This window comes from Bipolaris victoriae (assembly GCF_000527765.1).
Source record: "Bipolaris victoriae FI3 unplaced genomic scaffold scaffold_85, whole genome shotgun sequence".
In the NCBI taxonomy this organism is placed as follows: domain Eukaryota; kingdom Fungi; phylum Ascomycota; class Dothideomycetes; order Pleosporales; family Pleosporaceae; genus Bipolaris; species Bipolaris victoriae.
Genome location: NW_014575307.1, coordinates 90,353 through 113,999, shown reverse-complemented (window position 1 = coordinate 113,999; position 23,647 = coordinate 90,353). Strand labels below are relative to the sequence as shown.

The window sequence follows — 23,647 nt, the reverse complement described above, 5'->3', positions numbered from 1 at the left end:
ACCTTTTCTTACTGACGGGATATCCGGATAGTTCCTGCTCATGCATTTATACACATGCACGCCAAAATTTGACCGTGTAAACACCGAAAGCATAACGCTCATTCAGGTATGTATCCTCCGTCATAGGAGTCCTAGCGCTGCCGCCATTGCCCAACCAGCTTCTATACCTCATCTCTGCCCAATATAGTTTACTCTTATTAGCCGGTAAGGAACTTTGTCATCAGTAGTGAGAGTACCAGGTTTGTCTGTGTTGACATGTGGGAATGTAAGGTTATTGCTAGGGTATTGCATCGCTGGCTAGACTTATTGAGGCAAGGACCAACCACTTTCCTTTGTTGTAGGACTGGACCTCCTATGGGAACTCTCGGATCAAGGTCAAAGTAGTTCATGAGTTCATGCACATGCAGGGAAAGACAGGAGGATGCACCAAGGGTAGGACAAGCCTGTCAAGCCTTGCTTCCAAGGGAGCTTAAATACACCGTGGTGCGTCCTACTCTCTCTACTATTGCTGTCCAGTTCTTCAGGCACAATGTTTGCCAAGTCAGTAGCCACACCGCTATTGGCACTCTCTTTGCTCGCATCACACGCTGCTGCCGTGCCGAAGGGTGCTTGGGAAAAGCGCAGTGAGCATGTCCTGCTGCCCAGGGATGACCATGGCTACAAGATTGCTACTGCGCCCAACAATGTCACGATCCGATACAAGAACCCTGGTATCTGCGAAACAACACCTGGCGTAGAGAGTTATGCTGGATATGTGGATCTTGCACCTAATGTATGTTACCAGCTGCTTTGGTGTTGGTCTAGATACCTTCTTTCCCACTAACAACTATATAGGTCCACATCTTCTTCTGGTTCTTTGAATCCCGTAGAGATCCTGCTTCCGACCCGGTCACTCTGTGGTTGAATGGCGGTCCTGGATCCGATTCCCTTATTGGGCTCTTCCAGGAAAATGGACCTTGCATGATTGATGACAATATCACGGCTGTGTATAACCCATACAGCTGGAATAATATCTCTAACATGCTGTACATTTCACAGCCGGTCGGCACAGGCTTCAGCTACCAAGCAGAGGGTGTTGGCGCTTTCAACGATTTCACAGGAGATTTTATTCCCAACGTTACTGACTCTGATTCTTCTGGGGTCTGGCCAGTTTTGGATCCATTGAACCGGGGCACGGTTGATACGACTGATCTTGCAGCAGTAGGAGTATGGGTAAGTCTTTTTGAACACGTCCTTTTCTCACCGTACTATCTAGCTAACGACACACCGTACACAGCACGTTTTGCAAGCGCTCTTCGCCACCATCCCAAAGTTCGATGCCAAAATCGGTCCTGTAAACGCATCACGAGAATTCAATTTCGCCACCGAATCCTACGGCGGCCACTACGGTCCCACCTTCTACCGTTACTTTGACGATCAAAACCAAAAGATCCAAAATGGAAGCATGCCGGGCTACGAAATCAACTTCAACAGTCTGAGTCTCATCAATGCCCTCATCGACGTAGAGGTGCAAGCAGACTGGTACCCGGAATTCGCCGTCAACAACACATACGGCATCAAAGCCTACAACGACACGGTCTACTCGTACGCCAAATTCGCAAACAACATGTTTGGCGGTTGCCGCTACAAGATTGGTCAATGCCGCATCGCAGCGGGCACAAATGGGTCGTACTTCGATCCCGCTGCGCGCATCACAACTGCAGATTTGTTGCCTGGCGTCAAGGCATTTTGCGCCGAATCAGCAAACATGTGTCGCGACAATGTTGAAGGGCCATACTACTACTATAGTGGCCGCGGCACGTACGATATCCGTCACCCGACCGCAGATCCAACGCCGCCCGATAACTTTCAAAATTATCTGAACGATCCAAAGGTGCAAGAGGCACTTGGCGTGACTGTGAATTATACCTTGTCAAACTCTAACATCTATTTTGCTTTCCAGAGTAGTGGAGATTGGGTGTTTCCGAATTACAGGCTCGATTTGGAGTATCTGCTTAATCACGATGTGCGGGTTAGCTTGGCGTATGGGGATGCTGATTATATCTGTGGGTTTTCTATCTCTTCATCCTCTCCTTTCCTCACCTCCCCGCTGTACTCGAGGATGGATGTGCTGACGAGTAACACTGCAGGCAACTGGTTTGGTGGTCAGGCTATTAGTTTGGCACTGGAATACACGCATAGCCAACAGTTCCGCGCTGCGGGATACGAGCCCATGACTGTCGACGGTACAGAGTACGGTGAGGTCCGTCAATATGGTAATTTCAGCTTTGCTCGTATCTACGAGTCCGGGCATGAGATTCCTTATTACCAGCGTAAGTTTGGCCCTCCTTGTATAGTTTTCCAGCACAGGAATTTTGAGATGCAATGATGGGCTAACCTTGATTACTTGCTTATAGCCATCGCAGCCCTGGCCTATTTCAACCGCACCATTAACCACTTCGATATCGCTACGGGCCAGAAACCAGTTACAGCCAATCTGACGTCTTCGGGCCCTGCAAACGCAACGCACACGAATTCTTTTGTTCCGTTGACGTCGTCACAGTCGTATCCCTTTCCTCAACCGTTTCCTACTCCTGCGCCGAGGTCCTAGTTGAGTGTGCTCTCCACGTATGTTTAGCTAAGCCGGGTCTCGGAGAGCACGAGAAGTGTTTTTTTTTCTCGAGGGAACACATCTAATGATAGTAATGTGAAATGACAATGCAATATTGCTGTGAATTTGCTGGCATGTTTGAATGTGACATTCACGCTTGGAGGCAATTAATATGAAGACTGTTAATATTCCGTTGGGAGCTACCCTATCATATGGCTCGTCATGTCCACGCCAAACGCCATGCTAAATGTCGAATAAACATTGCTACAAACTTTTTATCATTTCATTTTCATTTGGTAGGCAGGGCAAATAATTGAGGCTGCATATTAATCTTGCACAAGCGGGCAACGCAGCCAGAAAGCTGCAGGAGCGTCTGAACGCCCTCGAGGATGCGCATATGTGTGAAGCCGATTTCCTACGTGCTGTTAGAATTTTGTTTTCTTTCTGGAGACGGATTAGAAAGCGAGACTACGCACCTTGATAAACTCGAGCTTCGCATGCTCACTCAACGTATCAATCGTCTTGGTAACCTTGAACATGGTACTAATAATATCATGGCATGAATACCCTAAATCCCAAAGCTCCTTCAGCGACGCCAGCGCATCGTCAATACGCTGCTCGTGGCACGCCTTGATCATCGATTGCACCTTGATGGGATGCGGGCTATCCACGACCTTGAAGACATTATCGCCGTTGACGAAGCCAAAGCCGGCAAAAGTCGATTGCAGATTATTTATTGCCTGACGCATATCTCCCTCTGCGGAAAACACAAGTGCGGCGATACCGTCGTCCGAGTACTTGACGTCTTCAGCCTCGCAGATTTGCATGATGCGGCGGACGACCTGGGCGTCTGTGAGGCGGGCGTAGCGGAGGATGGCGCAGCGGGATTGGAGGGGCTCGATGATCTTGTTGGACTGGTTGCAGGCGAAAGCGAAGCGGGTAGTTGCGCTGTAGATTTCCATGGTGCGTCGGAGGGCTTGCTGGGCGCCACTTGTCATGCTGTCTGCCTCGTCGAGGATAACGAGCTTTTGTCTGCCCGGGGGGAGGGTGACTTTTTTCTGGGCGAAGCCCTTGATGCGGTTGCGGACGACATCGATGCCACGCTCGTCTGAGGCGTTGAGTTCGAGGACGGCTTCCTTGTAGGCGTCGCCGAGGAGTTGGCGGGCGAGGCAGAGGATGGAGGTTGTTTTGCCGATACCTGGCATGCCGGATATGATCATGTGTGGCATGTTGCCATCTTTTGCGATGATCTTGAGGCGCTCAATGGTCTCGGTGTTGCCGACGACATCGTCGAGGTAGACGGGACGGTACTTTTCTACCCTGGACAAGTGTCAGTGTATATGGCCAGGGCGGCAATTGGGATAGTCAATTACCATGGCAGCTCGTAGTTTGCACCTCCAGCAGCATTGGGGTTGGGCTTGACAGTGTTGCTGGCAGCGGCCTTTGACGACTCGGCTTTGGACATTTTGGGACGTGGATATCGGACGTGGAGGGGTGACGCGGGAGACGCGACGGTCTGCAGACGCGCTTTCACGGGCCTACCGTTTGGGGACTAGTCGTCACGTGCACAATAGGCCCGAAATGCATCTCGACCTACACCTCGCTCGACCTTGCGGCAGACGGCGGATGCTTCAATACAAAGCTGGAATAGTCGTCGTCGTCAGTCATTAACCGCTCAGCCACGGTGGAAAATGACGCGCAATCATGTGGACCAAAGGATAGGTTCACAGAATCCGGCTGTGGCGCCTCGACGCCACCCCCATGGTTGCCGCCCACGCGTGCCGGAGAATAGATTTGCGCGTGGATGTTGTTTCAAGCTCAAACGTCTTGGGAACGACGACGGTGCGGGATTTACTATCTTTGGGCAACGTGGATGCGAGAAAACGGGTGCGGATGTACCTGATTCCGGGGGCGCATTTTGGGAGGCCGGGGATAAGCAAACTGCGCAGTCGGTAGGCTTCGGATGGTTCAGGGACGGCGCCAAATGGACACCTGCATCTGCCCACTGACGTATGAGGCTTGTCGAGGTAGCACACGCCCTGCACCCACTCACCACACACTGTATCCTGATCCCCGCCCGAATGCCTCAAACTTTCATGTGGCATCATCTCTCGCTACCTTGTCTCTGTCAGCAGCGTGCAGGCACAGGGTTGCGAGGCGGCTCTCGATGGATCGGCACAACCATGGCTGATGGCTGATGGCTGAGGATGATGGGTGTAGTACACACTGTACACCAACAAGGGCACCGCCACACTGTGCTTCTCTGAGAACAATTCATCCATCGGCTGCTCGTATCTTGAAATGGCCTGGCCGCTCGGGCGGTTACGTGGGCAGCAGTAGTACGTAAGGCTGCTGAATCCGTAACACATCTAGACTTGACCTCATCATACACGCGTCGTCATCACCCCGGGCTCTAACGCCCCCCTGCGGCGTCAAAACCTCGACAGCCCGCGCGCTTCTGCTTCACCTTGCCTGTGTTTCTGCTTGCTATTCACTTTTTAACTGCCCGGCCACCCCCTGTTTCCCCCGCTTCAAGCCTGCCACTGCCTTTGAATTGCATTCTGCGCCTCAGCAGCCCGAAACGCCCTCCAAAGCCGCCGCCCACTCTTTGCGCATCAAATCTCACTCAGCCACACCAGGGGTCCTCCCCTCTCGTGGTATAGATTATTGGCAGAGTCCTCGGGCATTAAACTTTCAGAAAACATCATCATGAAATCTTCGTTGTTACTCTCGGCAACTTTAGTGTCAGCTGCGGCGGCATTAGAGTTCGTCCCACGAGAGGTAGGTGCCACTCTTATCTACCCCGGCTTTCAGCCTTGCGAAGCGAATCCTCCCGCACCGACGCAAACATGTTCGCTCACACGCCCATGACAGAATCCCAAAGTAGTCCTGCTCGATACCCAGCGCCGCAATGTCATTAATCCAGTCGCGCACGACCGGTTACGAAGACGCCAAAATACCGTTCAAGAGACGCTCGATAACCTCGAAACTCTATACTTCGCAAACGCAAGTTTAGGCACTCCACCGCAGAAGTTCCGACTACACATCGATACCGGTAGCAGCGATCTTTGGGTCAACGCGGTCAACTCAAATCTCTGTATGCAAGGCGGGAATCAGTGCGGAGCATCAGGCACATACAACGCAAACGAATCGTCTACATACAAATATGTCAATAGCGTCTTCAACATTTCCTACGTAGACGGATCAGGCGCATCGGGAGATTATGCCACGGATACGTTTCGTTTCGGAGGCAAGACATTGAAGGACTTGCAATTTGGTATTGGCTACGTATCGAGCTCGACAGAAGGCATTCTCGGTATCGGATATCCCATCAACGAGGTCGCCGTAGGCCGCGCTGGCTTGGACCCTTACCCCAACTTGCCTGAAAAACTCCGAGATGACGGCGCCATCAATTCCATGGCTTATTCGCTATGGCTGAACGACTTGGACGCTTCAACTGGAAGCATTCTGTTTGGTGGCGTGGATACCGAAAAATTCAGTGGCCAACTGCAGACGCTGCCCATCATTCCCGAACGGGGCCAGTTTGCCGAGTTCGTCGTTGCTTTGACCGGAATGGGAGAGAACGGTGACGATGGTTCTCTTTTCAAGGACGAAAACGTGCCTGTCTTACTCGACTCTGGCTCGTCCTTGATGTACCTACCTGATCAGGTCGCCAATGCGCTGTACCAAACCTATAACGCCCAGTACGACTCCTCGCAGGGTGCTGCCTTTGTCAACTGCGACCTGGCCAACAGACAAGGCTCGGTCGACTTTAATTTCTCCGGCGTCAAAATCTCTGTTCCCCTCAACGAACTCGTTGTACTTGCCGCCGTCAGCCGCGGGCGGCCCATTTGCATCTTCGGAGTTGGCCCAGCCGGCGATTCCCTAGCCGTCCTCGGAGACACCTTCCTACGCTCCGCATATGTCGTCTACGATATCGAGAACAACGAAATCTCCCTCGCCCAAACAAACTTCAATGCGACTGCGTCAAACATTCAGGAAATCAAAAAGGGCGCTGATGGCGTTCCCAACGCCCAGGTTGTTCCTAATGCGGTGTCTACGGCTGCAATCGGCACTGGTGGGCCTAGGGTTAACGGCCCCAGCATCACCGGTACAGTTTTCCAGTCTCCCAGTGGTGCTGCTCCACCAGCCGCAACCGCAAACCCATGGATCAGCGGTGCTGCCATCGCCGGTGCCGGTATCATGATGGGCTTCAATGGGTTTTAAAACCTGCTTGTCCCCACAATCCTTTTTTTTCATCATTATCATTTTGGTCGTACAACAAAGTCATTCATTGGCATATGCATCAAACCCGTCATTGCAAATGGAAAAAAAGGGCGTTGCTGCATTTTCTGCGTTTTTGGGTTGTAAAGGAAAGGCTAGCATATATTCCCCCCCACATCTTGGTTTTTGTACTTGTTGTTTTTAAAGCGAGTGTGTCGACCTGCTTGGGACGGGTTGCACATAGATATGATTATGAATGTGATGATTACCTTTGTTTCTTATTACGACGTGTCTGTTTGCTACTACTCTACTTGTGACGTTCGCTTCCTCGGTGTAGATTGGTGGCTGATTAAATCCATATTAGCTTTAAAGGGCTTGGCTTTTTTTGCTTTGACTCTACGGCCAGGGATATTTACTGGTTCGACATGGAATCATCTAGGGAAATAACTTTGTACCATGCGCTACTTTCGCTGAGCTTTTACCACGCTGGTCATTTCTGTTGCAAGCAATCATACTGCTTTACTGTTGCAATAGAGTGAATGAACGAGGGTGAAGTTGAGGATATAGAGAGGTTGTGTAAAATATCTCCTTTTTTTCCAAGAAGTGCCTGGTCGCTTTGGAAATTGTTATATTTTTCCATGAATACCTGTGCTATAAGAGCTTGTCTAGTTTTGGCGGTTCCATCGTATCTTGACTGTAGGCTATCTTCCTCTTGTCCTTGTAGTTATCAATCTTACAAATACTAGGAGAAGATATTATCTCTCTCTCTTTACACACAGATCAAAGTCAAGAGACTTGAGGTATAGGTACTAACTTGGGAGCTGGAGCAGCGAATACACACACACCACATGTATGCAAAGATACTACTATATGGTCCCTTACTCCAGCCCAAAAAAAGTTACACAGTCTATTCCGACTAGATACTATTAAACAAGCTAGTTTTTATCTAAACTGTATCACTCGTTCCACGCCTGACATTCCCATGTGGGCATTCGTACATCTGCTATCAGTGATATGAGTAAGCTGACACAGAAAACAACCCTAAATTGTTTCACACGGCCCGATAGATGATCAACGAGTCTGTGAACGATACGAAAAGAATCTGATCATAAAAGAACGGATCTTGGTGATCGGTAGTTCCCCCAGATACGTAATTACGATGGACGAATTCTTGTGCACAAGATGGGTTGTCGAGACTAGGAGTATCCGGATAGTGGTGAAGGGGGGTACATAACAAGGATTACTTGTCAGATACAGGGCTTCCTAGTACCAGAAACAATATGTGGGAAATCAAAGATGCTTAAGCTCATAACAGATTAGTCGAAAGATTGCGGAGTAAATTGCTATCTCGTATCTTACTTTTTTACCAGTAGATTACACAGCTGTTATGTTGTACCGAACTAATATAGCTACAATACAGTTACTACAATGAACTTTAGAGCGCCCAACAACTACTGAGACTACTGGTATAAAACGAGAAATTCTTGGTTGAAGTGATAGATCGATATGCCGATGTTGTGGTACTACGGACAGCCCTGCGTAAGCTTGCTGACACTGGTTCCCTTGCCCAGCCTAGTTGCCGCCTACACCCTTGTACTGTTTGGATTGCGTCATGCGTCGGATGTAAGACCGGCTCTAATCCAGGGGTTTCTTCAATTTGTATGTTTACTTTAACTGTACTTTTGTATATATTTCGCTGCTAACTCTATTGCTATTTTCCCAGTCACATTTTTGGAAGCGAAGATGCGAATACCCCGAATGAGTATAGTTTGATTAGACCAAACTACCCTGAAGAAATTTGTGCAAAGATTGCCAAAAACACAACATGGCAACAAATTCCCATGAGTGGGAAACCAACAGCAGTGTACTTATTTTCATTGTCACTGACCACGTACCCGACCAGTCCAAGATATATTCATAACACCCATAATCATTATCTATGTACAAAAACGACTGGCAAGCTCCAATCAAAAACCCATTCCAAATTATGCGTATAGGGGCTCATTGAATCTCAGCCCGGGTGAAAGCATTTACACAAACGCTTACAGGAAGTAAGCCGCAGCACCGATGAGAGCGACAACCTGGCCAGCACCGATCTGGGAGGCAGCATTACCAGTCTGCTGGGGAGCTTGGCTGGCAGACGATGCGGCAGATGCGGCGCCAGAAGTGGCACCAGAAGTAGTGGTGGTACCAGAGACGGCCGCAGCAGGGGGAGCGGTTGGCTCTGCGACACCAGAGGGGCAGTGCCAGTGGTCGCCGTGGGGCTCGCATGTGCTGGCGGTAGCCACGTGGTCGTCGTCGTCGTGGTCGTGGTCATCGTCGTCATGGGAGTGAGTTGAAGAAGGAGTGACGAGGACGGATCCAGAAGAAGTCCTGGAGGCAATGGCAGACGCAGGAGTCGAGTCCTCGGCGGCTTCCGCAGCGGAGAAGCTGGCGAGCTGCTCGGGGGTGGGAGGAGTAGTGGGTTCTGGAACGCCGTCGGCGCAGTGCCTTTGTGGAGTTAGCTTTTCTTTTCGTTACTGGGAATTATGAGAGGAATCTGTTTACCAGTGGTCACCGTGGGGTTCGCAGTCACTTGAGGGAGCAGAGACGGTGTCTTGAGCGACGACTGCCACGGCCGCAGCGAGGAGAAGGGTGATTGAGAATCTCATATTGACTGTTATAGTAGCGACTAGGATTAATTTGTCGAGTTGAGCTTGTATGTCTAACGAAAAATGTATAAAGCAACTCGAGGCCAGCCGTTTCGTACAAGGTAGTAAAGAGAGAAGAAACAATCCAGCACACATTGATCGAAAGTTTTATATCCTCTCTGTCGGGTGGCCTATACACATGCATGCCTGGGCGCAGAGCCAAGGCGGCGAATTGCCTTGGCGAAGGACATCGGGGTACTCAAGTTCCGTAAAAACTGTACAAAACTTGCTCTACAGGGTTACTAGCTGGCGGAATGCCGCACTGAATAGGCTGATTTACCGAGTGTGACGCTGTGGTACCATGGCGGAGGCTGTTGGGGTCGTCTTGTTGCTTGGCGTGTGGGATGAGGCGGTGGATGAGTGGAGGTGGTGTCGACAGGAAATGAAAGCCGACCGTGCAGTCGGGAGGAAACGTAGGAAAAAACTGGGGGCAGCTGAGGCAAGATCTGATAATTGGAGAAATCAGTAAAAGAGCTGTATAGCTGGGCCTCCGGCATGGTCGATTGAATGTCACTGAACACTTGGCGCACATAGCAATGGTACTGAACACTCAGTAAAACCATAATGGAGTGTTAGCTTGCAGATAGTACCGAGGGAAACTGGAAAGCTAACGCAGGTACCGCCGACAAACCATCGTTGTGCTCGCTTTCTGATCAATCAGCAGCCTGCCCGTGGTCAGTTCTGCATGAGTAGTTACCACAATCGATAGGTTTATGTTACTTTGTTCTTGACATGGATTATGATTACCGGAAACCGGGTCTTTACTGCAAGTGTTAATATCAATGTAGGTCCGACTTGATCTCCGTATTCCTGACACTTTGGTCTTGGAGTAGGTCCACGCTATAACACTTTGGGATATCATGGTGCATTGATGCTGGCGGTCTAACAGGTTGAGGGAAAGAAAAGGCTTCAAACTACGTTTGGGAAGTTTCAGTGAACCTGCTTTTATTTTAGTGAATTGGACACTTTAACATGGGGTCTCATCTAAGGAAGTGAACGTAAGTGCGTCCAGTGTCATCTAAGAGGTTGGCTAGTGATCTGATAGGCGCGATAGCTGGGTAAAGATAAGAACAGCTTAGAAGCTTACATCCCCCAAGTTCCTAAAATAATACGGGGCAAAGTTACGACTAGCTGGGGCCACCAGGGCACGATATTTCATGTATATGGGGTACAAGGATATTCCACTCATACCTAATAAGGCTTAGCATGAGATAGTCTCCATACATACTGTACTTCTTCTTTGGGGTTCCGGTCATCATGATTGGAGTTGATATCAAGATGAAAAAACCCCTCTAGTCAATCAAAGTTCTCAAGATAAATTCGACATGAAATCTTCGTAGTATTTTGCAATAGCCTCTCTATGCTTACTTTTCGTGTAATTACAAAGTGAGTAAACGTTTTTTTAAACGCCATATCATAGAATCTACGCTCCAAATAAGAAAAGTAGCGTTTTTTTTCTTTCGCGCCCGCGCGTAACTTAATGCAAACCGCTCTCACCTGTCTCAGCCATGTACTTTTGGCAATCGACCATGATTTTCACCATTTGTGAAACCTGCTCTAGGCGGCCAATGACTACCTTGTTGCCCTCGACAAAGCCGTAGCAGTGGTACTTGATACCCGTCTTTGCCGAGAACTCGCGGACCAGCTCTTGGCCTCTGCGAAGGTTGTGGCGTGGAACACGGGGAAAGAGATGGTGGACAGCTTGGAACTGCAGGCCGCCGTGGAACCAGTCGAGCCATTGCGGGCATTCAACATCCATGGTAGTACGCATTTGGCGTTGCGGGAAAGACTCGGTGGGGCCAAGATCGGAGGTGGGCATTCCCCAGTGGGAGAGGGTAATTTGGACGTGGAGAACCATGGTGACGAGGTGCGAGATCAGGACAAAGCCAATGCGGATTGGCCATGTGGGGAGTGTCACCCAGACAAGGAGGTAGCCGAAGAGATACCAGTAACAGCACATGAAGACAAGCTCGACGTGGCGCGTCCACCAAGCTGCACCTAGTTGAGCCGCGCGAGGCGAGCAGAGATGCAGCCAGCCGAGGAAGTACAAGTTGAATCGTGCCAATCCCATGATCGGGTAGTAGAGGTACTTTTGGTAGGGAACCAAGAAATCGCATGCGGCATCCCATACAAACTGGAAGTTGTAGAAGGAGGACAGGATGGACTTCATGTAGGTAGGCGATGTGGAGAACAGAGGGATGTTCTGGATATCCGGGTCGTGCTCCGGCATGTTGGTAATGAGATGGTGTACGTTGTGGCTGGATTTCCACCAGCCGATACTGAGGCCGCAGCAAAAGTCTGCGATGAAAGCACCGATGAGCGTATCGGCAACGAAGTTTCCTGTGATTCCGCGGTGACCGGCGTCATGTGCTGTGAACATGATTTGTTGCTGCAAATGGATTAGCATTTACTGGCATTGTGAAAGAGTTGTGGTCATACCCAGAATAGACCCAGGAAGATGGCTGATGTCAGGTACCACTTGATGTACAATAGGCCGGCAAAAGCGGCGAAAAGGAAAGCGTATCGTATCGACTCTTTGGCATATTCGGAATAACGACATTGGTAGAGGCCTTCGTCCTTGATCTGTTGATGCAAAGCGCGGTAGTCTTCGATGATGGCTTTTTGCGTCTCGACGTCGAGCGAAGGGTTCTCGCGGATACCCTCTTCTATTTCTAGCTTTTCTTGCTCAGTGGCATATTGCTCGCGGTGTCTCCTCTTCTCTTCCTCGGGAGTGATGGTCAATGTTTCGGCATCATCTTCGATTAATGAAATCTTTTCCGGGTCGCTTGCAGGCCTGCTGCTTGGCCTGAATACACAAGTGTCTGATTTTCCGATCAATTTTTTGCTAATGATAGCGGCAGCCTTTGTTGCCTGTTAGTCTGGCTCGATGTATGATTGTGGATAGAAAGTAGACTCACCGATCCCAAGTCGACGCTTTTACCGCGTCGTTGCCTCTCAGCCTCAGGAACGGCACCCACTCGTTTCTTCTCTTCCAGATTCTTGTAGTAGTTGGGCGAGCGAATTGGAGGCTCGAGGTTGGCCCAAGGCAGCTGGACGCGACCAATGCGGTGCTTTGTCATCATGAACAGCGCCCTATTGGAGTGGTAGCTGGCGTCAAGTCAGCCTATGATCGACGCCGAGATGCTTACACAACCCTTCCGCAGCCATCCGGGCACATGGTGTGACCGGACCATCGGCAATAGTTGTATCCGATGGGACTATGGTTGGTATATATTAGGACGTCTTCTGCACTACATACATATTGATCTCATCGGTCGCATCTCTGCCCACCATGTGCAGGATGGCGAGACGACCACCCGGATGCTTGTCAATCCATTCTCCTAGATTCAGGACGTAGCCCTCGTGAATTACAATCGGTTCGCCTTGGGCAATTTGTCGCTCGATTTCCGCCGGGGCAATGATCCTGTGTCGCGACATTTTTTTTCTTCTTCTTTGGCGCTGGTTGGGGACAGTAAGAGTTGGCGGGTTAATCCGTGGGACAGCAGGATATATACCGACACGGCAGACCGACTATCCTTCTGCAAAACCAAGGAGAGAGTCAAAGCCTTTAGGGAGACATCCCGTCCGCGCCGTGTGCACGGGGCATGGCCCTGGCAGCTTCTGGAGCGTTTCCATCCGAAGGGGGCTGAGTTGCGGTACACGAGTCTACCGACAGGCGTATTGCACGCGAGAGAGGGGAATGTGCCAATGACTTGAAACGCCAACAAAGGAGACGCTCAACGCGTCGTAGCATGGCTCGGCCTTGGGACGTGGAGGCTTGCGACGGACCCGTTATGGCGCGCGTGCCGAGTGCAGGACGGTTCTCTGGGCCCGTGGAGGCGAATGGCAATCTTGCACAAGCGGAGACCAATTTTGCAGCGGCCAGGCGCAGACAGCCACCCACACGCACAACACGCCGCGAGCAGCGAACGGGCTCGCTCTAGGCAGGTCCAAGGAGCACAATCTCTGCCAAGCATCTGGACAACCCCAGCATGGAGGCGAGCCGGCCCAGTCAGATTGATTGAATTCACTACCAAGGCCGGATGCCCCAGATGAAGCCTAGTCTTCATGATTATCCCAATGCCATGGACCCGCTCGTTGTTGGACCCTGAGACGGGAACCTCACGTCACCCCGCAACAAGCGACTGTTCGGGTTGGCGTCCCAAGGCCTGGATCGCGCGCGCCGAATCCCATCATGACCAGTCGGCCCTGTTCTCCCCTCGACATATACTTACTTACACAGTATCACACGCATCAGCACACACCCTTCAAATAACCACCGCACCGTCTCACTCCACGCGCACGCGGGACACCCGCTGCCATGCCCCCCCCCCCGATGGTTACACCCCTATTGACAGCGCCACACACATTGCCACCTCGTACTCTGCCAAGCAGCTCAATTCCACCACTTATCTGTCCCGTCCACAAGCGCAAACGAAAAGGAGTCGCGGTAGCGAACCTAGTTCCAATCGCGTATCGATCCCCATGCGCTATAATCAGACCAGCTCCACATGTCTAAGCCGCGCGTATTCGTACCACTCGCCTCTGACCTTGTCGACCTGATGTGCGTCAAACGTGCCCTTTCCAACAATTATCAGCATGGGGGCGCCATACGGCTTTTTTAAACAGCGGGTCCTTGCCCCCCTCTCGTCCCCTCCTGGAATTGCAGATCAAACGTTGCTTCCCATCAAGTCGGCCCAAGGTAATACCGCACTGACACCTGGCCCCTTCGTCCCGTAGGAACATGCAAGCTTTCCGTTATCCATTGATTGCACAGATTGCTATCGACAAGCAGCCGTTCACTAATTAAGGGAGCGTGTCCGTGGAAACGGAGTATTTTTTTCTTCTTCTATAAACTATAGTTCCCTGTCAGCGCGGCCCTACTCCTGTGCCGAGATGGGCCACTCCGAAAACGGCGCCTCTCTTGAGGCTGTGAGACTCATCACACACAACCAGTGTTGGAGGCTTGCGTGTCGTGGATAGGCGCACACGCGTACATACATAATGGGCATGTGGGTACATGTTTCGAAACATGCTTTTTGACAGCGTGATGAGCCGCAGCACAACGCTACGCAAAGAACTAAACAATGCACTCCCATAGTACGGAGGTCCTGCACACGAAAATAGTTAACCTTGCGTCGCGGACCTTGCATCGTCACGGACGCCCGACTGCTTATCTGGGTGTATCTTATTTCGTTCAGGGGGTAGAAACTTTCTTGCAGGAGGATATAATAGATTACATCTTATGGTGCGCTACTCCGCCACAGAAACCCAAAATGCCTGGGCAGCCACAATTGCCATGAATACTTCCGGTGGCTCGGAAGAGATGCAATTCCTGAACTGTGGAGCTAGTAGAACAAAGCTCATCCACCTCGTGATATGCTCAAGTGCGCGTCACCAAATGACTAACGTAAGCTCTCGCGACCATGCCCATATCGACCGTTGGTGTACCAGGGATGACAAGGGCAGGTGACAAGCAATCGTATTGGATCGTGTTCCATCGTATTGAATGAACCCTCTTTTACCCCGTTGCCAAGAAGCATCTTTTGATCGCCCGGCATCTCGGTCCTATGAATAGCTTCCCGCGTGAGATGTCGACGGCTGGAGGCTAAGGAGTCTCTCCATGAGATAGGACCATGTAGACTAGATTGCTCACCTGAGCAATGGTTACGGGGAATGGCTATACCCAGGTGGGATTAGTGTAATCCACATCGTCAAAATACTTTTGTTGGAGCTTGACTTCCCAATCCAACTCCACGTGCATTATCGCTCACCTGGTTGTAAGCTGTGTACACGTTTATTCAAAGGTAGTTGCGAATGTAAGCAAAAAAAAAAATTCGCTTCGGGTAAAATGAGATTAGAATTGTATAACATTACGAAACCCCACCCAGAAAATGAATAACAATATGTAAAGTTGTATCCTGCGCCTACCCTCAAACATCAATCTCTCAGCAAGGTCAACCATGTCTCGCTCAAACACCTAAAGCATGTGCAAGCTAATCCCACAACCATCACCCCCCCCCCCCTACCTCACAACTCCTCCTTATCCTCGTCCTCACCAAGATCAACATCCTTAATCGGATCCCTCTCGGCATCCTTAATCGCCCTCTCAAACTCCTCGGCCTCCTTGGGACTACTCTCGAAAAGATGCTCTTTAACCAGTCTCTGCGGCGTCTCGCCGAGCCACTGGAACAAGCTAAAGTCCTGGAACTTGTCGGCACGGAAGATTTCGAGCACCTCGACGTCTTCCTCGTCGGATAGGTTCTCGATGAAGTGGCCCATGTTGCGTGGGATGACACCTACGTCGCCGGCTTGGAAGTCAAAGGTGCGCGCGGTGCCTTTGGCGGCGAAGATGGTGACGCGCGCGCGGCCAGCGATGAAGAAGGACCATTCGTCTGCGTTGGCTGTGGGAGGATGTGTTAGCCTCTGTCTTTTTTTTTACACAAAAGGAGGGAAATGGGGGTTATATAACTTACGATGCCAGTGCATTTCGCGGATCGCTCCAGGTTGGATTCGCAGGTGGGCTGCAGCCACTGTCTTGGAAATGGGGAAGTTTGTGGAGTCCGTAATGCGAACTTGGCCGCCAGTCGTGTTGACGGGCTCCTGAGCAAGCATCTTGTGGGTGAACTGGAGCTTGGATTTCTTGTAACCCTTGCTGTCGCTGGGGACCTCCTTGTCGATGGGGCCGGGCTCGGAGCCCTTGAAGATGTATTTCTCCTTGTCAGGAATGGCCTTGAAAACTTCGGGGGCGACGCGGAAGTTCTCGCCCAGGACGGACTTGGGGGTTAGGCGCATCCAGTCTGTGAGCAAGAAGGTGGAATCTTCAGAAAAGTTGCCGTCGTCGAAGACGAGGAGGAACTCGGTGCCGTTGGGGCTAAGACCTTGGAGAGAGTGAGGGTGGCCGGATGGGAAGTACCATAGGTCGCCCTTCTCGAGATCATCGACGAAGCTACCGCCTTCAGTGTCAAGAGCAGTGATGCGGACTTTGCCTTCGAGCACGTAGGCCCATTCGGCTTCCTTGTGCCAGTGGAGCTCGCGGATGACGCCTTCTTCAAGACGCATGTTGACACCGGCGAGCTCCTTGCTGGTACCCAGCTCGCGAACAGTGGTCTCTCGCGTCCAACCACCCTCCTCAATGCGGATATGGGAGTCGGCAAAGGACCAGCGCATGTTGGGGATCGCGCCATGGTCAGTGCTAGGAGGACGGACGAGATCTGGGTTCTGACGTTCACGGGCGCGGTTGCGAGGGCCCATGACGCTTGCTCCGTCGTCATTTCGCTGTTATAGTGGTTAGTGGTCTTCATGGATACATGTCAAATGTAAACTCACGTATGGCAGCGGCTGAAGCTTGTCGCCCTGAGAATCGACCTTCCTGTCATAAGGATCACTCACACCCGGCCTATACGGGTTGGTTATCTTGTGAGGCCCAGCATGGTGTCCTGTGTTGCCAGGCAATGGTACTTGTTGCTCCAATGGAGCCGCAAGAGCACCGCCATAGCAGCTGAGCGCAACCAGCAACGACGAAAGATGCATAATGGCTTGGAGAGAATGAATTGAGAGCCAATGCTGAGGAGAATGGCACACAGATTTTTTTCCTCTTTTCAACCGGAAAACGCGTCCTTTTCATGTTCGGCGGTTGGCAGTACGCGTCGGCCAGTGCCGTACTTCCGATGACGCCATGAATACCTTGAGCTAAACATCACTCATCACCATGCATCAATGCGCACACGCCAATCCACGATTTTTCCACAACTCTCGACCCGTCTTTCAAGCATTTCCCCGCACGCACATCGCTATTGCTTGTACATGTAAAACACGCCCTCGCTTCGTAACAGGAAGGTTGCTACTCACATTACACCGGTCGGCCAAACCTCCTCCTGTGCTATCCTGCAATTGCCGACAACTCCGCGCAGCAGAAGCTTGGATAACCTTGACCGAAGCTTGAGTCTAGGTTCCTGAAAAACGATCTGCATAACCGCCAGCCGGCTTCCCGTTACTTCCGATAACGTTCAAGGTTCAAACAAGGCAAGAGACAAAAACCTGGAAATCTTGCTCTTCCAAGACAACATAAAGCTACCAACCAGTGCCGTTTCTTCCGCGCCTTGTTTTTCAAGGATCACCCCCCAGATCCGACAGACGGCCTTCTTTCCCTTGTTCCCCATTCTCCCCCTCCCTTCGCTCTCTATATCCTTCTCTATATTCGGAAACCTCCAACGCGCAAGGAAGCGCCCAAAACATGAGCACCGCCGCCCCCAGCACTGTCACGCGCAGCCTTGCAGACGAGGAAACGCCTCTTCTCGGCCGAAATGGCGCCGACGGCGGAAAGTCGGATGCACACGCCACGCTGCACCGCATGAGGCGCTACATGCAGACCAACGTCAACAGAAACTGGGCCGATGTAGTCTTGATCCTGTGTTACATGATTACAGGCCTGCTGGATAGCTCGGCTGTCTTCATCTGGGGCTCGTTTGTGAGCATGCAAACAGGTGAGTTTTCCATGACTTTTTTTTACACTTTCTACTATCTATCTATCTATCTATCTATCTATCTACCTACCACGACTCATTCCATTCGTCTATTGAGACATGATCGAGCATGTTACATGACTTTTTACACCTTCTAATTCCTATCTACTACAAATCCTTTTCCATTCGTCTCTTGAAACACGACACAACAATTACTCATGCAAGGTGAATTAGGAAACACCGTCTACCTAGGCCTAGGCATCGTCGCTCCCTCTGAGGGCATCCGCTGGATCAAAGCCGGCATCTCAATCGCCGCATTCTGCGCTGGTTCCTTTTGCTTTGCCCGCTTCCATCGCTACTTCTCCCCTGCAAAGCGCTGGGTACTAATTGTCTCGTACTCGTTCCAAATGCTGCTTATCGTCTTCGCAGCGATTGTTACTACGGTTGGCAAGAACACGGGTGAAGGTCTGCACTGGCAGGTCTTGCTGCCGCTTGCTTCGGTGGCGTTTCAGTCGAGTGGGCAGGCGGTTACGTCGCGCGCCCTCAAGTATAATGGACTGACTAGTGTTGTGCTGACGAGTAACTACTGCGACTTGTTTTCTGATCCCGAGCTGTTCAAGATGTCCAATGTAGAGCGTAATAGGAGACTTGGTGCGCCGCTTGCTTTGGTCATTGGAGCTTGCATGGGTGGCCTGTTTGCGCATAGCAGTGTAGGTCTCGCGGGCTCCCTGTGGACTGCGGCGGGACTGAAGCTCATGGCTGTTTTTGCCTGGGCGTTGTGGAAGTCGGAGAAGATTGAGGAGTAGAGTATGGGCAAAGTTACATCTTCATCATACCATGAGGCACGTGAACGTCTACGGACGGGGAACCGAATTGTACATTTTCTAACACTGATTAACATTCGCATTCAAGTGTAAAAGCTTGGATGCCGGATATTAGAGGGGATTATAGGACACATCCTTGGTTCTTATTAGACATCTCATTTCGATGATACCGTTACATTTTATAACTGCAAACCATTAGTTTAAAAGAGACTAAAGTTCCCGATTGACACCCTGAATTCAAAGACTCCCAGTCTGCCCGAGTGATCCCATGAATAAATACTACACGTGAAAGGAAAAAGGGGAAAACAACCCTACACAACCAACTCCTCCAAATCAGGCGACTCGCTCCCCCTCGGCTTCGACAACTCAAAGCTCAACACCGTATGATCCATGTAATACATGAGAATGCGCCATCGTCTCGGCTGATGCACGCCTTGCTCTTGATCGGTAGTGCCATCTGCATCTCCCTGACCATCAAACATGCCCTGGACCGGAGAAACCGCCACGCCAATCATACGCCCAATCGGCGCACCCGCAATCTGATTCTCATTCTCCTGTTTAAAAGGCAGCAGGTATTCAAGCTTGAAGCCGTATCGTCGGTGCGCACTGTCTTCGTCCATGGTCCTGTAGAGTGAGAATATTGCTGCACGGCCAATTGGTGATGCGACAATGAAGACGCCTAGCTCGGGGATTTGAGAGAAGTAGCAGTGTCGGTCTTGCGATGCGAGCGATGGGATCCGCTCGCCGGGATGCAACGGGCGCTGCATTGATGTAACCTGACTGATTATATCCTTTGTATCTGTTACAAAGGGGCGCTGGACGAGAAAGATCTCTTCTTTCGTAAGAATCAGAAAAGGTTTATCAAGATCTTCTCCTTCGGCCTGCGACATTTCAGATTCAAGTCCTTAATAGTAAAACACAAGGGCAATGCGTACGAGATACTTGGCACTTTCAGAATACTCTATTGCGCAGTAAGGTTTCAAGGCTGGCTCGTAACTAAATAGTGTTCTGGCAGGAGCAATCATGTTGAATATCAAGTCTGGTACATCCTGCGGGTTTTGGTGTGCCTGTATCATAGTCTGGATAGCTTGCTGTGAAGTATCAGCATCCATTATATCTGTAAGGAGAAGCCGGTCGATGCGGGTATTCGCCGTCTCGAGGAGACTATAGCAGTCACCACTTACCACTTGAGCCGGTGCCAGACTTCCTTGAACGTAACCAAGTGGCTGGACTCCTTGTGTCTGACCTTCCATAGAATCTGTATCCTCGTCGTCTAGATCACTCTGTTCATCCTCGCTTCCACTCGGCTCCATATACGGCGGGATGCATGCGTTAAGAGATGCAACCGTAAATTTCTTCTTTTGAGCCGTCGCATCCCGAAAGCTTTTTGGCTCATTCTTGATTTTCAACTCGTCTTCTTCTGCGGGGGGTAAGTAGTATGCTGATGTCGTATCCAGTGCTATTGTGCCCCAAGCTCCGTGCAACACGCTTGAAGCAGCCGGGCAATTGCACATAAACCCTCGTGATTCATAGCGAGGAGTAGAGTCCAAGTTCTCCGCACTTCTGCACCATCCCATCTGGTAATTAGCTGCTTCCTTCCTGGTATGAAGATCCCATAGTATTGTCTTGCCATCGATGCAGCTACTCAAAAGCCAACGTCCAGAACTGCCGTAAAATGACAATGACGGTAGGTTGTTTGTGGTGGAAAGATGAAAGATGGTCTCGTTTTGTCTACAGAAAGGAGACCGCGAGGCAGACTTCGAGGACTCAGAGGTGTCGTTATCTGAGTTCTCTGAGTTCGCTGGTTCTTCAGCTTGATCTGCGAGCGCGTACGCGACGATAGTGATCTTATAAGTATTCGCGCTAATGGCAATGATCCGAGCCTCTCGATGCACAGCTAAGCCCCATGCGCTAGCGCCAACGTTTCGATGGAAGAAGATGTGAACGCCATCCTCGCTAGCAGACTCACCTTGGTCGGTTCGTCGTTGCAAAGCTCGGTAGATTACCTCGGTGCGGTAGCCAATTACATCGCCATCATCGCAGGTGATAAGAAGGACTTCTTCGTTACCAAGGTATTCAACAAGAACGCGGTTGATGGAATGAGGCTCCCAAGGATCGATACCTTGCCCTCGATGACCAGTCTTGGGTGGATGAAGGACAAGGCCGGGCTCCTTGGTCAAGCTTTGATCCGGAAAACCTGGTTGATAAACGTGTAAAGTATCTGTGGCGGCAAGAAAATACAGGTTGTGTCGCTGCGAGAACGCGGTCAAGTCGCAACGCCATGCACACAAGAATGGCGATGGGGTGTCAAGTTCGAACTATTCCAGGTCAGCATATTGATAATTCTGATTAATAGGTCAACGCATTTGCTATAGAAATCAATAGAGGCATATGAAAATAGACACTCAAAGTCTGCTGGGTTTCGTTGGTTTCATGGATTCAGGGCGTTTTGTAGGTGACGGACGGCTGCAGCAAGATGACGAGAGAAGCTCATACTCACCCGACCGCTTCCACGATGCTCCCCTGCTGGTATACAAGCGACGTGTTTCCTCATGATATATGCTGCATTCTTACTTGAACTGAAAGTCCTAGCCTAAAGTGTGTTGCCGGAGGTGAGTTGAACCAGTTTGGCCGTTTGCTTCTGTGACGTGAACTAGCGCCGAGCGCTGTTTCCTGATTGGACCCCGCGCGTTGTCGGTGCATCAAACTTACTACCCCACAAACTCAATTCAGAATGGTCAACCAAACTAACTGGTGTATTGATAACCAAAACACTCTCCATGTGTGAATGCAAAAAAAACAAGAAATCAACAACACTCTAGGGACACAAAGTTCTTGCCCTCACAGACATTATAATATTATTGTGCTAATGATTCCATAGCAATGTAGACCGTTAATGGTGCCCTGTCGTGTGATATCAAAAGTTCAAGTGTCCGAGATCACCCTCGAGACATTTGCATAAATTCTAGACTAATCATACCGCCCGCCAGATCAATTACCCAAACGCCGTCTAATGCTTAGCGGTAACCTTGTCGCCAGTGAGTTTCTCAACAGCCTCCTTTGCGCTACAATAATGTTAGTAAATATGCGCCATTAGGATAAGGGATAGAACATACACATCACCCAAAGCAACCATGCAAACCGTCTGCCAAACGCCAAGTCCGATTCGGGGAGTAACACCACGGTAAAGACCCTTGATACCATTGTTCGAGTAGATGTACTTGAACGCCGAGGCAACGTTCAGGTTCTTGGGCCGGTTGGGGTCAACAGTCTTGGACTGAAGCTCCACGCGGATAACCTCAATGGGCTGGTTCCACGCGCTCAAACCACCACCGAGAGCCGAGGCGGTGATTTTCTCAATTACGCTCAGCTTCTCGCCATGCTCCTTGTGGGTAACCTTTCGGATACCAGTCTCGGCGACACGGGACAGACCGAAGCGGGAACCCCAGTTAGTTACCTGGCGCACTGCGACAGCATTGACACCACGGTTGATACCGCGAATACCCTCGGTGCGCCAGATCTGCATGAAGGTTTCTAAAGTACCCGGGGGCTTTGCGCCAGTGGCGGCGACCTTGTGCTTTGTGATCTCGACTGTCTTCATGCAAGTGCAGAAGCCCATAGTGGCATAGGCCTGCGCAAGACCACCCGTCATTCCACCAGAGATACCGGCGACAAAGTCGGGCGCACCAAACGACTTGGCGTAGTATTCGGCTTCCGAGGCAACGAACAGGAGGACGGCTCCCTTGGTGGAGGCTTCGATCCAGGCCCACGGAATGAGACCCTGGTAGACTAGAAATCATGCTTGTCAGACAGTAAACGAGGCCAATCGTGGTATGAAGACTAACAGCCAAGAACACCTCCACGGGCCCAGATGCGGCGAATGGCACCCGAGAAACCTTCAGACCGGTTGGCAGCCATGGTGGTTTTGACGACCTCCAACGGCTATCCTCAATTGTCAGCGTAGTCCTGTTTCGAGATACGATCGGGGGTTGGGTACCTGTCCCAGAGTTGTTACTCTGCGGTCCTGTCAGTATAGATTCCGCGAAGTGTGGCATCAAGGTGGGCTGTGTACTCACTCGAACATGTTGAGACCAGCACCGACTGTCGGCTACAATCAGCATACATTTCCGGACACCAATGCGCCCTGGACAACTCACGCAACAAATTGCTAAACTTGACCGGCTTCTTCTCGAGTTTTGGCGCAGCGCTGGCAACGCCAGGCGTGCCGGTGATAGGCTTGGAACTCATTCTCTGGGGGTTTGTTGTCGAAGATATGGGGCCTGACCAAGGCAAAAGGGTGCTCCGTCGCAAATATGAGTGATATCAAGTGTGCAGAAAATGAGAAGAAGGTGCAGCATGAAAAAAGACGATATGAACTCTGCAAGGTGGTCTGTGTTGCTTGTTGACCGCCGACCGGCGCTATAACTGGGGGTGTTCCTGAAGCTATCGGGTTCTTGGCGCACGAGCGATCCCACCCGACTTTGACCCTTTCCGCGCCCGCCTTCCCGAGAGAGTGGTGGATTTACTTTTGCGGCGTCGAGCACACACTGCGCCAGGTTGATCCCCTGAATTTAAATTCTCCTTTCCACTTTGCTGCAAACAATTGGCACCATTGTACCTCGACACGGTGCAACATGTCGCCATCGGCTCTCGGATTCCGTAGGTGGCTGGCCCAGCCCAACAGTCCGTATCGGTTCCCCATCGCTCAGGGAGAAACTCCAGGGCCGCGGGTGTACCCCGGTGTTCCGGTTAGTTTTCTTCTTAGGTTGCTTTTTGCTCTGTTCCCATTGGGTGGGTTTAGTGCTTTCGGTGCTTTGGGACTACCTCCGCGGCCTATCCCCCGTTACAGTCAAT

At 50.8% G+C, this 23,647-nt stretch overlaps 8 protein-coding genes across 8 annotated transcripts; 3 read left to right on the top strand and 5 right to left on the bottom strand.

Moving 5' to 3' along the window:
* Positions 1 to 529: 529 nt before the first annotated feature.
* On the top strand, positions 530 to 2,590 carry COCVIDRAFT_107388 (hypothetical protein; the record flags this gene model as incomplete). The annotated part of the gene is made up of 5 exons (XM_014698051.1): positions 530 to 772; positions 835 to 1,212; positions 1,277 to 2,045; positions 2,130 to 2,312; positions 2,397 to 2,590. The coding sequence occupies 5 exons, from the start codon at positions 530 to 532 to the stop codon at positions 2,588 to 2,590; spliced, it is 1,767 nt and encodes a 588-aa protein (XP_014553537.1).
* Positions 2,591 to 2,879: 289 nt separating this feature from the next.
* On the bottom strand, positions 2,880 to 4,055 carry COCVIDRAFT_107404 (hypothetical protein; the record flags this gene model as incomplete). Its single annotated transcript, XM_014698050.1, has 3 exons — positions 2,880 to 3,005; positions 3,067 to 3,910; positions 3,964 to 4,055. 3 exons carry the CDS (start codon positions 4,053 to 4,055, stop codon positions 2,880 to 2,882), a joined length of 1,062 nt encoding a protein of 353 aa, XP_014553536.1.
* Positions 4,056 to 5,299: 1,244 nt separating this feature from the next.
* Positions 5,300 to 6,817, top strand: COCVIDRAFT_107451 (hypothetical protein; the record flags this gene model as incomplete). Its single annotated transcript, XM_014698049.1, has 2 exons — positions 5,300 to 5,371; positions 5,465 to 6,817. The coding sequence occupies 2 exons, from the start codon at positions 5,300 to 5,302 to the stop codon at positions 6,815 to 6,817; spliced, it is 1,425 nt and encodes a 474-aa protein (XP_014553535.1).
* Positions 6,818 to 8,856: 2,039 nt separating this feature from the next.
* Positions 8,857 to 9,465, bottom strand: COCVIDRAFT_107491 (hypothetical protein; the record flags this gene model as incomplete). Its single annotated transcript, XM_014698048.1, has 3 exons — positions 8,857 to 8,931; positions 9,013 to 9,304; positions 9,362 to 9,465. The coding sequence occupies 3 exons, from the start codon at positions 9,463 to 9,465 to the stop codon at positions 8,857 to 8,859; spliced, it is 471 nt and encodes a 156-aa protein (XP_014553534.1).
* Positions 9,466 to 10,981: 1,516 nt separating this feature from the next.
* Positions 10,982 to 12,942, bottom strand: COCVIDRAFT_107448 (hypothetical protein; the record flags this gene model as incomplete). Its single annotated transcript, XM_014698047.1, has 4 exons — positions 10,982 to 11,893; positions 11,944 to 12,366; positions 12,423 to 12,612; positions 12,764 to 12,942. The coding sequence occupies 4 exons, from the start codon at positions 12,940 to 12,942 to the stop codon at positions 10,982 to 10,984; spliced, it is 1,704 nt and encodes a 567-aa protein (XP_014553533.1).
* Positions 12,943 to 15,534: 2,592 nt separating this feature from the next.
* Positions 15,535 to 17,037, bottom strand: COCVIDRAFT_29302 (hypothetical protein; the record flags this gene model as incomplete). The annotated part of the gene is made up of 3 exons (XM_014698046.1): positions 15,535 to 15,908; positions 15,981 to 16,782; positions 16,834 to 17,037. The coding sequence occupies 3 exons, from the start codon at positions 17,035 to 17,037 to the stop codon at positions 15,535 to 15,537; spliced, it is 1,380 nt and encodes a 459-aa protein (XP_014553532.1).
* A 703-nt stretch (positions 17,038 to 17,740) lies between these two features.
* Positions 17,741 to 18,775, top strand: COCVIDRAFT_107488 (hypothetical protein; the record flags this gene model as incomplete). The annotated part of the gene is made up of 2 exons (XM_014698045.1): positions 17,741 to 17,990; positions 18,204 to 18,775. The coding sequence occupies 2 exons, from the start codon at positions 17,741 to 17,743 to the stop codon at positions 18,773 to 18,775; spliced, it is 822 nt and encodes a 273-aa protein (XP_014553531.1).
* Positions 18,776 to 19,104: 329 nt separating this feature from the next.
* COCVIDRAFT_29300 (hypothetical protein) lies at positions 19,105 to 23,041 on the bottom strand (the record flags this gene model as incomplete). Its single annotated transcript, XM_014698044.1, has 9 exons — positions 19,105 to 19,674; positions 19,729 to 19,884; positions 19,978 to 21,111; positions 21,822 to 21,858; positions 21,910 to 22,582; positions 22,639 to 22,735; positions 22,791 to 22,809; positions 22,876 to 22,894; positions 22,951 to 23,041. 9 exons carry the CDS (start codon positions 23,039 to 23,041, stop codon positions 19,105 to 19,107), a joined length of 2,796 nt encoding a protein of 931 aa, XP_014553530.1.
* Positions 23,042 to 23,647: the final 606 nt, after the last annotated feature.